This window comes from Mesoplodon mirus (genome assembly GCF_964341445.2).
Source record: "Mesoplodon mirus genome assembly, chromosome: 8".
NCBI classification, from domain to species: domain Eukaryota; kingdom Metazoa; phylum Chordata; class Mammalia; order Artiodactyla; family Ziphiidae; genus Mesoplodon; species Mesoplodon mirus.
This window is the reverse complement of record NC_138984.1, coordinates 68,294,452-68,307,559: the sequence shown is the minus strand read 5'-3', so window position 1 is coordinate 68,307,559 and position 13,108 is coordinate 68,294,452. Positions and strand designations below refer to the sequence as shown.

Here is a 13,108-nt window from a genome sequence, read left to right as displayed (position 1 = left end):
CCGGTCCGGGAAGATCCCACATGCCACGGAGCGGCTGGGCCCGTGAGCCATGGCCACTGAGCCTGTGCGTCCGGAGCCTGTGCTCCACAACGGGAGAGGCCACAGCAGTGAGAGGCCCATGTACAGCAAAAAAAAAAAAAAAAAAAAAAAAAGAAATCTAGAGATGGCATATCCAGGTACATTTGCAGTTAATAAACAGACAAACAGACAAAATCATGGGAAGAATTTGTTGATACAGCCTCAGTACATATGGACGTGAATACATGCTTGGAAAATACTTGCTTTTAATTTAATTGGAGTGGAGGTGATCTTGTAATGAAACACACACACATTTTCTTTTCATATCTTAGTCTACACTTATATTTAGTGACAATAAATATCTTGTAACATCAAAGAGATTGAAGAATGTTGATATTACAGCAGACAGCCCAGATAGTCAGAAGGCTGGCTTTCAACTTTGTCATGATCTCTAAGTTGGAAACCTCTGTTTACAACAAACATTGTTGTTCTAATTCATTAACCTTTTTATCCTTCACAGCGCTTATACACAGAAGCCTGGGACAAAGACAAGACCCAAATCCACGTGATGCCTGATACACCTGAAATTATGTTGGCGAGACAAAATAAAATAAATTATAGTGAGGTAAGACCATTTGCTTTGACCTGAACACGTGATTTTGCTGATGTAGTGGAAAGGTCAGAATTATGGATTTAATTCTCATGTTGACCAATTATTTATTTATTTTTGCCATAACCTACCCTGAATATATGTATCATTATATTCAAGAATAGTTACAGAAAAAATTAACACAAGCTTGTAAATCAACTATACTTCAATTAAAAAAATACATAGGGAAATGGATAAATACAAAAATATCTCCATGTCAGGAGGGAAGGGGAACTCTCAAAGTCAACTATTAATGATAGAATCATATTGTAATTTTAATTAAAAAATAATTATTGCTATTTATCAGATTACTACTTGCTTCAAAATTTGTTCTATGAGTTTTTCTTTAGTTACCTCATCTGTAAAATGAGATAAAAATGTCTATTGAAGAATTTTTGTGATGGCTAAATGGGGTAGTATATATAATATGCCCAGTGTAGAGCCTGGCATACAGTAGCTGCTTAATAAACTTTAATTTCTTCCCTTTACACTCAAGTCACTGTGAAGATTAGATTTATTTAATATGCTCAAAATAACTTCAGTTTATTTACCAGAGCTGAAATAAGAATTCTTAAATTCATCCGTCTCAAAATTGCCTGAGGACAATTAAAAAGACATTTTTTTTTACATACTATCTCCAGCCCCACTAAACTTGTCATCACAAATCTTTGCAGAATAGAAATACTGCCGCAGAAAAAGCTTCTTGCCCAATTGTTCTTGCCAAAGTCAAGAATTATCTAGTTCATTCAAGATGAATATTGATTTCTTACATGTTGTTTTGTGTCTTCATTAAACAAAAAAAAAGGGCAGACTTCCCTTTAGTTTGAGAACATTGGAAATTTTAAATACTCATTTTCAAGACTTGACCATATTATTATTTTACCCATTAATTACTTTTGCCTATCATAATGTAGCCCTAAAGAAGAGGCATGACAAGTGAAATGAAGAGGAGAGAGTTTCCTTTTGTCTAGCGTTATAAAACAGACCCAAGGACAAGCCTGATCACAAGGATTGATTGACCTTGGCTTCAGTCATTTTTGAATGAACAACTTTTCTCTTGGCCACAGGGCTTCTCTGTTGGATTATCTTTTCCCAGACATTCTGCCTCACCCCAGGCAGATGAAGTTAGTTTCTATCCCAAAGGGATAATGCTTTTAAGACTTTCCCTTTTGTTAAAATTAGGTCAGATGAGGTAGAGTATTTTTTTTTCAGACTGCTGACAGGAAATTGGGCTATTTTTTTAATTTCTAAAATTTTCATCTGGATTTATTTCTTTAAAATTGCATGATTATGTTAATTCCCTAAAGACTGTCTCCTGAAGATTAGATTTCAAAACGGCCCACTTGAATTTCTTCTCAACCCGTTACCAATGGTACCTTCATTCCATCTTCGTTCAGTAAAGTTTAACAAAACAAAGTAACTATATCTTATTTTTTTTCTCTTAAACTCTCATTTACCTGTTCTAGTTCTCTTGGATAAATAATATACCAAACATTCTTTAAAACGTAGCCTTGAAGATAATAAAGGTGTTTTCTTTGAAGCCCTGCATCTTTTTCTAATGTTGAAAGAATGAAAAAAATTTGTTTGGCCTGAAGCTGCAAGATGATTCAAGCACATTTTTTCCCACTTATACATAAGGATAAACTTGAGAATTTATTCTTCAAAGGAAAATTATAAAGTGTAAAAGTATTTGACTCGGGCTTCCCTGGTGGCACAGTGGTTGAGAGTCCGCCTGCCGATGCAGGGGACACGGGTTCGTGCCCCAGTCTGGGAAGATCCCACATGCCACGGAGCGGCTGGGCCCGTGAGCCATGGCTGCTGAGCCTGCGCGTCTGGAGCCTGTGCTCCGCAATGGGAGAGGCCACAACAGTGAGAGGCCCGCGTACCGCAAAAAAAAAAAAAAAAAAAAAGTATTTGACTCTAGTTACAAATGAATATCTCTAGAAATTTTTTTTAATTAATTGATTTATTTATTTGTGGCTGCATTGGGTCTTCATTGCTGCACACAGGCTTTTTCTAGTTGCGGTGAGCAGGGGCTATTCTTTGTTGCAGCGTGAGGGCTTCTCATTGCAGTGGCTTCTCTTGTTGAGGAGCACAGGCTCTAGGCATGAGGGCTAGTAGTTGTGGCACGTGGACTGAGGAGCTGTGGCTCGCAGGCTCTAGAGCGTAGGCTCAGTAGTTGTGGCACACAGGGCTTATTTGCTCTGCGGCATGTGGGATCTTCCTGGACCAGGGCTCAAACCCGTGTCCCCTGCATCGGCAGGCAGATTCTTAACCACTGAGCCACCAGGGAAGTCTCTAGAAATTTTTAAGAAGAACAAATGCCCTTGGGACTTTATCTCAAATACATTAAATTTATTCTTATTTACTTTAGCTTTGCCTTGTAAAATCTCAACATGAAAAAAATGTGAATTGTCACACATTAATAATCGACATTAAAAACATTTAATGGGGCCTCCCTGGTGGCGCAGTGGTTGAGAGTCCGCCTGCCGATGCAGGGGATGCGGGTTCGTGCCCCGGTCTGGGAGGATCCCATATGCCGCGGAGCGGCTGGGCCCGTGAGCGAGCCTGTGCTCCGCAACGGGAGAGGCCACAACAGTGAGAGGCCCGCATACCGCAAAAAGAAAAAAAAAAAAAAAAACATTTAATGACATCCTTCTTAGACTCTAAAGTCATTTTAAAATTATTAATAACAAAGCACTAAATTCTTGTAATGGTTCACAAGCAAAAAAGACTGAATACTACTGGTATAGATGATTTGTTTAATTCAGTGGTTCTCAAACTGTGTTCCCGTGGAATACCTGTGTTCTACCTTCTGTGTGCATCTGTCCTGCCACAGAAACTGAACAGTGGGTATTTCCCAATTCATAAAGAAATTATTATTATTTCATCAATTTTGTCCTTTTGTCTCATAAATATCTGGTACCTGCTATCCCTCTGTCTGCTAGCAATTTCCGGCAATCGACAAAATGAATAGAGAGCAAATCAATATTAACAAAGATGTTCAGAAACAATGGATTATCCTCTGTTTAGCACTGTTTGAATACAGGTACATGCTCATGGTGGTAGTGTTGTTGTTATATAATCGTATTCTCTGCTAGTAAAATTGGTCCTAATTCAAATTTGCAGTTAAATAAATAGTCATTTCTTGGTTATTTCATGAAAAGAATAAGTGCTGAGTAATCCAAGCACATTTCAGAGTTAATGACTTAATGTGTAAAATCTAGAAGGATTTATCCAAGGAAAAGGTGTTAGACCTGCTGAAAGTAAAATTTCAAGTTAAATAAATAGCTTGTATACATAGGAAGTAAAAGGAAGAAAGAGATCTCTTTTTTTTTAATTTATTTAAGGCTAAACATACTAGTGTTGTTCTGCATCCAAAAGTAGTCTTCCTTTGACAGAAATACATTTTTAGGGTGAAAGTGAGCACTGTATCTAAAAGCTACTACTTCTTCCTTCAGAACCTCTATCGCCAGGCCATGGAAGAAGCCAAGAAAGAAGGCTATGACTTAAGAAGTGACGCCATTCCCATCGTGGCTGCCAAGGCCTCCCGGGATATTGCCAGTGATGTAAGAGTTGATCACATCCTTACGTTTGTTACCAACAGGCCAGCCACCTGCATAGGGAATCACACTCTTGGGACACAGCTGGAAGCCTCTGTAGTCATCATCTATCTTAACTGCCTATCTTAATTGCACAGGCAGATAAATAGAGGCTTTGAGACAGTAGGTAACCTGCCCAAGATTACAAGTTTCGTAGAGACACACTGGGATATGGTTCCTTTGTTGCTCATCTTTTGGTCTTTGCTTAGTAACACTGAGTGCCTTGGTCAAAGTTAAATGGACATATGTTGAGCTACTCATGAAACCTCATGAGCTCTCCTCAGGCTACACTCAAGGCAAAGATGCCAATAAAGAAGCAGGCTTAACTGAGTTCCCCATGACTTGAGGAAGGACATAGGATAGCAAAAAAGTTAAACGTCTCTTTGCTATGGGACCCACAAAAGTCAACATTCCTTTACCCTAAAAATTAATATATCAGGTTCCTGGACAACTTAAATATTAAGAGTAAATATTAAGAGTAGCAAAATTGTCCATTTTCTTTTAAATCATAATAAAAATACATAACAAAATTCACTGTCTTTACCATTTTCAGTATATAGTCTAGTAGTATTAAGTATATTTACACTATTGTACAACAGACATCCAGAACTTTTTCATCTTGCAAAACTGAAACGCTATGCTCATTATCAACAAAAATTACCCATTTTAAAACTACTCCTTCCAGTTTATTTGTGCAGAGGACAAATTATTTCTCAGAATACCTTAAAAAAAAGAAAATTGATGAGCCATGTAAACAAATCCCTCCGATATGTTCTCACTTGGGTCCACTCACATGACCAACTTCTGAGAAACTGCTTGTCACTGTAATTGAGCTCATTCAGTGTTCACTTTTTAATCACTTTTTTTGTGATTAAAACACATAATTTTCTAGCATAATATAAAGGAATCAATGTGGAGTTATTCTCTATAGAGGATATCTTCTTTTTTGGGTGAAAGCATGTGTAGCATCTCAGCATATTTGATGAAATTCCCCTGATGTCTTGAGGATTTCATAGAAAAGCATCACCACAGAGAGAGCAACTGGGACCAGCCCTTGCCGCTTCCTCCTCATTTACTGGGTTCTTTTCTTTCAGTACAAATACAAAGAAACTTATCGTAAGCAGTTGGGTCACCATATTGGTGCCCGGATGATACATGATGACCCCAAGATGATGTGGTCCCTCCACATTGCCAAAATGCAGAGTGACCGTGAGTACAAGAAAGATTTTGAGAAATATAAGACCAGGTTCAGCAGCCCAGTGGACACGCTTGGTATCGTTTTGGCCAAGAAATGTCAGACCTTGGTCAGTGATGTGGACTATAAGCATCCTCTGCATGAGTGGACCTGCCTGCCCGACCAGAATGATGTCATCCATGCTCGGAAAGCTTATGACCTCCAGAGTGATGTGAGTACCCCCAATGCTGCTTCTGCATACTAGTGTTAACAATAATAATAATAACAACAGCAACAATAATACTAGTGCAACAATAATAATACAGTTAGCATGCCCTATTGAGAGTAAGATAAAGTAAATAATTAGGATATATCTAATATATTATCTCTATGACACCGCATTACACACTTTATATTTTGTGATTTTGAAGATGAAAATAAAGGCAAGAGTTTAAAAAAAATCTCCCATCATAAGAAAAAAAAGTGTAGGTATGTGTGGTGATAGATCTCAACTAGACTTACTGTGGTGATCATTTTGCAATATACACACATACTGAATCATGATATTGTACACCTGAAACTAGTATATGTCAATTATATCTCAATTAAAAATGCAAATCAAGAGCGTGATTTGTAAAACTTAACATTACTATGTGTTGAAACTCACAACTACAGTTGAATTTCACCTCTTTTCCCTTTAAAAAAAAAAGGCAAAAGTTTTTGTGACTGCAACACTTACACAGCATTGGTCTAAGTATGCGGTCTTTTGGGGAGCTATTAGAACACATTTTCCAAAGCTAAAGAAACTCTGCTCTTGTGTAAAGAGTCTTGTAATACCCTCAAGGGCAGGACTGTGCTTTTACTTTTCAAAAAAGATCTTTCATCATTCCTAGTACAATCCTCTGTGCCAAAAAATGCTTAGGAAAAAAATGTACTCAGGATTCAATAATGCTTTTGAATGAGTGATTGTGATGTCAGCTTTACCTGTTCATCAGTGCTTTTGTGTTTCTCTAGTATGATCCATTTTGTGACTGTGAATCTGAACAACTAATTAATAAAAGTGTTTCTTGTTGGTTGATTTGAAGAATTTGTATAAGTCAGACCTTGAATGGATGAAAGGCATTGGCTGGGTTCCAATTGGCTCCGTGGAAGTAGTTAAAGCCAAGAGGGCCGGAGAGATACTGAGTGATAACATCTACCGCCAGCGTCCAGACACACTGAAATTTACCAGCATAACTGACTCCCTGGAGCAGGTGCTGGCCAAGAACAATGCTATAAACATGAGTAAGGTGAGTCTTCACTCCTCACCATCGGGTATAGGAATTTACCATAGAATAAAGTAAAAATTCTGACATGTTACTACATTTTAAAGATTCCAGTAGGATTTACAATACCTTTTAAAATGATTTTCCCATTATAACACCATAGTTACTTAGTAATACTTCAGAATAGTAAACTGATGTTAAAAATACCATGTGCTCTAATTATTTCACAATTATAGATATTCTGCAACCCAATTATACTTTTCAGAACTGTTAAAATATTTTCATAAGAAACAGTAAAAACTCTGAGTCAATGAAATAGTGAGCTAAATACTCTTGAAAATAGTAATTTATCTACATGAAAGGTAGGAATTTATGCAACTTTAGTAATTTTATTTCTACTTTGTACAGAAGAGAGGTGACTGGCACATAATCAGAAGAAAAACTGTCTGAACTCCAAAATAATTTTTCTCATTTTTTTTCATAGCATTTATATACTGAAGCCTGGGACAATGACAAGAAAACAATCCATGTCATGCCTGATACACCAGAAATCATGCTAGCCAAACTCAACCGAATAAACTACAGTGATGTGAGTAAACTACTGATCATATCATGAAGAGAAAGGCAAAAATGAACTATTGTAATAATATCCTTAGTGAAACCTTTTGACTAATTTATTGTACATTCTCCAGAACAACACTGTCAATAAAAGAGACAGTTCTCCCTTGATTCAAGAGATAGTTTTCCCTTGATTCAATTTTGGTCTATGTGGTAGGTCCACAAGGTAGACTAGCCTTTTATGAAGATGACACCAGAGAATGAAATGCTTTTGGAGAAGTATCCCAATAGAGAATATACTCTTAAAGCCTTCCCCTACAGGTCAGTGTGCTTATCAAGTCATTATTTTATTCAACAACTATTTAGCAGGCAGTCACTTGGTTAAAACACAGTGAGTTACCGTACTGTGTATTCTTTTGCCGCTTCATTGTGTTCTGGTTACCATTTAATGTTATTTGCAAGCATTTTCCTAGCCATCTCTTTCAGGACCAACATTTTCATCAGAGTGAGGATTCTGAAACCCTAGTTTACACAGATCAATCAAGGTCTGTGATGATAATCCATGGTAAAATGGGAGAAAATAAGGACAACGCATTGAGTTGTTCACAAATCCAAATATATTCAATTTAAAAATACTGTATTTATTCCTTCTCCTTCTTTGGCATAAAAATGGCCTTCCTTTTATATTAAGATCATGACAATAAATAGCTGGGTTTTTGTTTTGGTTTTGGGTTTTTTTTTTTACAGTTTTGCTTGCTTGGCAAAACAAAATTTTAGCAACCTGATGCTGATTTCCCCAAAAAACTTTTGAGATTTACTAATCAATAAAACATCAAAGTTTAAACCATGTGCCTTAAAATCCTTGAGCACCTATGAAAGTTTTCTACAAACTCACACTAATACTTAATTTTGTGTAGTTTAAATGAGGACAGAGAAAGCTTAGTAATAAATAGTTTCATTTTTTATGAAAGGAGTAACGATTGATCAATTCTTTTTTCTGCAGAAACTTTATAAACTTGCTTTGGAGGAGTCAAAGAAGGAAGGCTATGACTTGCGTGTGGATGCCATTCCAATCCGAGCAGCCAAGGCATCAAGAAATATTGCTAGTGATGTAAGTTGATGTTTCTGGAAGAGGCATTTCTTTTTTTTTTTTTTTTTTTCTTTTTTTTTTTTGCGGTACGTGGGCCTCTCACTTTTGTGGCCTCTCCCGTTGTGGAGCACAGGCTCCGGACGCGCAGGCTCAGCGGCCATGGCTCACGGGCCCAGCCGCTCTGCGGTATGTGGGATCCTCCCGGACCGGGGCACGAGCCCTTGTCCCCTGCATCAGCAGGCGGACTCTCAACCACTGCGCCACCAGAGAAGCCCCTGGAAGAGGCATTTCTTACTCAAAGATGTTAACAAATGGCAGCTTTTACAGCTTTTCTTGCCAGAAATTTAGCCTGCAAGTCTCAATTTCCTTTAACGACCCCCCCCATGTACAAAGTGGCAAATGAAAACAAAGAAAACAAAAGCTACTATATCCAGTATACCTGCTAATCTGTCAAAGATGGAGTTATGTTCTTTAAAAATAAGTATTTTATGAACACTAAAAATGAGCCCATATATATATATATATATATATATATTTTTTTTTTTTTTTTTTTTTTTTTTTTTTTTGCGGTACACGGGCCTCTCACTGCTGTGGCCTCTCCCATTGCGGAGAACAGGCTCCGGACGCGCAGGCTCAGCGGCCATGGCTCACGGGCCCAGCCGCTCTGTGGCATGTGGGATCTTCCCGGACCGGAGCACGAACCCATGTCCCCTGCATCGGCAGGCGGACTCTGAACCACTGTGCCACCAGGGAAGCCCTGGGCTCATATTTTTGAGCCTCAGAAGTTGAGCAGCTGATGACCCAGACGTTTGTAAAAAATGTTGTTGTTAAAGACATTGGTAGCACATGTAAATCAGCCAACATAAATGTGAACTCTTTCCTACTACTTCTATCCGTTTACTCTGGCATTAAGGGAAGATGTTAATTATGCATACATTTTAGAGTTTTGTTTAATCCTTTGTTGACCTTTAGTGAAGTTCTCCTACCAAGATGCCCATAACTGGACACAAGAACAAGTTGAGAAGTAAGCAAAGCTTTTACTCAGCACCCACTTTCCTCTCCTCTCTAGTCCTTCCTGTGTCATGAGAAACATCTCCTGAGGGTGTCCAGTACCCTCATTCTGTACCAGGGCTCCTTAAGACCCAAATCCAGACTTTCCTTCTTCTGGAAGTGTCCCAGACCTTAGACATATGCTTCATTCTTTCCATTATAAAAACTTTTTCTGGCTGTTAACCTGGAGAAGCCCACACTATGACCATCTCATGGTAAAATGGACCATAAAGTATTATTCTTGAATTTTAAAAGTAGATAGAGTGTTAACCTAAGTTATTACTCTCTCATGGTTGAAAGTTCAATGACATTGACAGGCAAATAAGGGAGGTATTTCCTGGTGAAACTTTCTAAATGTAGTCTGTATCCTTGACCACGGAATTCACTATAAATTCTGATTACAAGGGAAATATTCTAAAATATTCATCATATCGAAACATTTTTAGAAAAAAGTCACATCTTTAAATTAAGTAGATGCTCTTTTAAATTGTACACAATGTTTTATCTTTACTTGTTAAGCAAATGTAAACTAGGCAGTATAGTTTAGTGGAAGGGGAAAATATTAGGCACCAGAAGCTCTCCATTCTGGTCTCAGCCCTGCTACCTGCTTATGATGTGACCTTGAACAAATCACTTAACTCCTGGAGGCTTCAGGTTTCTATTTTATAAAATGGAGTTGATAATATTAAACTTTCTCCCTCACACTAGTGGTGGGAAAAATCAAAAGAAATAATGTGTCTATGAAACTATGAAATGTGATATAAATAAGATGTCCATATCATTAGACTTATATCTCTATTCTTTTTTCAGTACAAGTACAAGGAAGGCTACCGCAAACAGCTTGGCCACCACATTGGAGCCCGGGACATCAAAGATGACCCCAAGATGATGTGGTCCATGCATGCGGCCAAGATCCAGAGTGACCGGCAGTACAAGAAGGACTTTGAGAAGTGGAAGACCAAGTTCAGTAGCCCAGTGGACATGCTGGGGGTGGTGCAGGCCAAGAAGTGCCAGATCCTTGTAAGCGACATAGACTACAAGAAACCCCTTCATGAATGGACCTGTCTGCCTGATCAGAATGACATCATTCAGGCTCGGAAGGCCTATGACCTTCAGAGTGATGTAAGTGGGTTTAATATTCTTTAGCAAGGTTTTAAGAAGGGATTCTAACTTTTGTGCTGTGGAATCTTTTGCCAGTCTGGTGAAACCTATGGACAACTTCTCAGGACAGTGTCATGAGATGCATAACACACACACACACACACACACACACACTGGTTTCAAAAGAAACCGATTACATCGAAATATGGTTATCAAAATATTATACAAAGCAAGGGGAGGGATAAATTAGGAGTTTGGAACTAGCAGATACATACTACTATATATAAAATAGATAAAGAGCAAGGACCTACTGTATAGCACAGGGAACTATATTCATATCTTGTAATAACCTATAATGGAAAAGAATCTGAAAAAGAATATATATATATATATATATAACTGAATTATATATAACTGAATCACTGCTGTATACCTGAAACTAACACAATATTGTAAATCAACTATACTTCAATAAAAAATAATAAAAAATTAAAAATAAATAAAATTAGATTATCAGGAGAAAAAATTAAACTAAATACGTGATGTAGTAATATAGATGCTTTTTTATTGAAGTGTAGTTGATGTACAATATTATGTCACAGGTGCACAATATAGTGATTCACAATTTTTAAAGGTTATACTCCACTTATAGTTATTATAAAATATTGGCTTTATTCCCTGCATTGTACAATATATCCTTGTAGCTAATTTTCTACATAATCGTTTGTACCTCTTAATCCCCTCCCCCTATCTTTCTCCTCCCCCCTTTTCTCTCCCCACTGGTAACCGCTAGTTTGTTCTCTATATCTGGGAGTCTGCTTCTTTTTTTGTTATATTCACTAGTTTATTGTTTTTTTAGGTTCCACATGTAAGTAATATCATAGAGTATTTGTCTTTCCCTGTCTGTCTTATTTCAGTTAGCATAATACCTCCAAGTCCATCCACATTGTTGCAAATGGCAAAATTTCATTCTTTTTTTATGGCTGAGTAGTATTCTGTTATGTATATATATAAACGTCTTCTTTATCCATTCATCTCTTGATGGACACTTAGGTTGCTTCTATATATCTTGGCAATTATAATAATACTGCTATGAACATTGGGGTACATGTATCTTTTCGAATTTGTGTTTTTTTTTTTTTTGGATGTATACCGAGAAGTGGAATTACTGAGTCATATGGTAGTCCTATTTTTAATTTTTTTGTTTGTTTCTTTAATTTAATTTTATTTTTTTATACAACAGGTTCTTATTAGTCATCCATTTTATATACATCAGTGTGTACATGTCAATCCCAATCGCCCAATTCATCACACCACCACCACCACCCCCCGCCACATTCCCCCATTGCTGTCCATACGTTTGTTCTCTACATCTGTGTCTCAATTTCTGCCCTGCAAACCAGTTCATCTGTACCATTTTTCTAGGTTCCACATATAAGTGTTAATATATGATATTTGTTTTTCTCTTTCTGACTTACTTCACTCTGTATGACAGTCTCTAGATCCATCCACATCTCAACAAATGACCCAGTTTTGTTACTTTTTATGGCTGAGTAATATTCCATTGTATATATGTACCACATCTTCTTTATCCATTCGTTTGTTGATGGGCATTTAGGTTGCTTCCATGACCTGGCTATTGTAAATAGTGCTGCAATGAACATTGGGGTACACGTGTTTTTTGAATTATGGTTTTCTCTGGGTATATGCCCAGTAGTGGGATTCCTGGGTCATATGGTAGTTCTATTTTTAGTTTTTTAAGGAACCTCTATACCGTTCTCCATAGTGGCTATATCAATTTACATTCTCACCAACAGTGCAAGAGGGTTCCCTTTTCTCCACACCCTCTCCAGCATTTGTTGTTTGTAGATTTTCTGATGATGCCCATTCTAACTGGTGTGAGGTGGTACCTCATTGTAGTTTTGAGTTGCATTTCTCTAATAATTAGTGACGTTGAGCAGCTTTTCATGCGCTTCTTGGCCATCTGTATGTCTTCTTTGGAGAAATGTCTATTTAGGTCTGCCCATTTTTGTATGGAGACACAAAAGACCCCGAATAACCAAAGCAGTCGTCCGGGAAAAAAATGGAGCTGGAGGAATCAGACTCCCTGACTTCAGACTATACTACAAAGCTACAGTAATAAAGACAATATGGTACTGGCACAAAAACAGAACCATAGATCAATGGAACAAGATAGAAAGCCTAGAGATAAACCCACGCACCGATGGTCAACTAATCCATGACAAAGGAGGCAAGGATGTACAATGGAGAAAAAGACAGTCTCTTCAATAAGTGGTGCTGGGAAAACTGGACAGCTACATGTAAAACAATGAAATTAGAACACGCCCTAACACCATACACCAAAATAAACTTAAAATGGATTAGAGACCTAAATGTAAGACTGGACACTATAAAACTCTTAGTGGGAAACATAGGAAGAACACTCTTTGACATAAATCACAGCAAGATCCTTTTCAATCCACCTCCTAGAGTAATGGAAATAAAAACAAAAATAAACAAATGGGACCTAATGAAACTTCAAAGCTTTTGTACAGCAAAGGAAACCATAAACAAGACGAGAAGACAACCCTCAGAATGGGA

The 13,108-nt window shown here is 37.5% G+C and overlaps 1 protein-coding gene across 1 annotated transcript in view; it reads left to right on the top strand.

Annotated features, from left to right (window-relative positions):
- The window catches only part of NEB (nebulin), a 264,486-nt gene that overhangs the window by 156,433 nt on the left and 94,945 nt on the right, over nucleotides 1–13,108 (top strand). Inside the window, exons 74-80 of the mRNA XM_082630423.1 lie at nucleotides 539–643; nucleotides 4,129–4,236; nucleotides 5,364–5,675; nucleotides 6,529–6,732; nucleotides 7,193–7,297; nucleotides 8,270–8,377; nucleotides 10,217–10,528. Of these exons, the coding sequence (XP_082486549.1) occupies nucleotides 539–643; nucleotides 4,129–4,236; nucleotides 5,364–5,675; nucleotides 6,529–6,732; nucleotides 7,193–7,297; nucleotides 8,270–8,377; nucleotides 10,217–10,528 (1,254 nt within the window). The remainder of the gene's footprint in view (nucleotides 1–538; nucleotides 644–4,128; nucleotides 4,237–5,363; nucleotides 5,676–6,528; nucleotides 6,733–7,192; nucleotides 7,298–8,269; nucleotides 8,378–10,216; nucleotides 10,529–13,108) is intronic.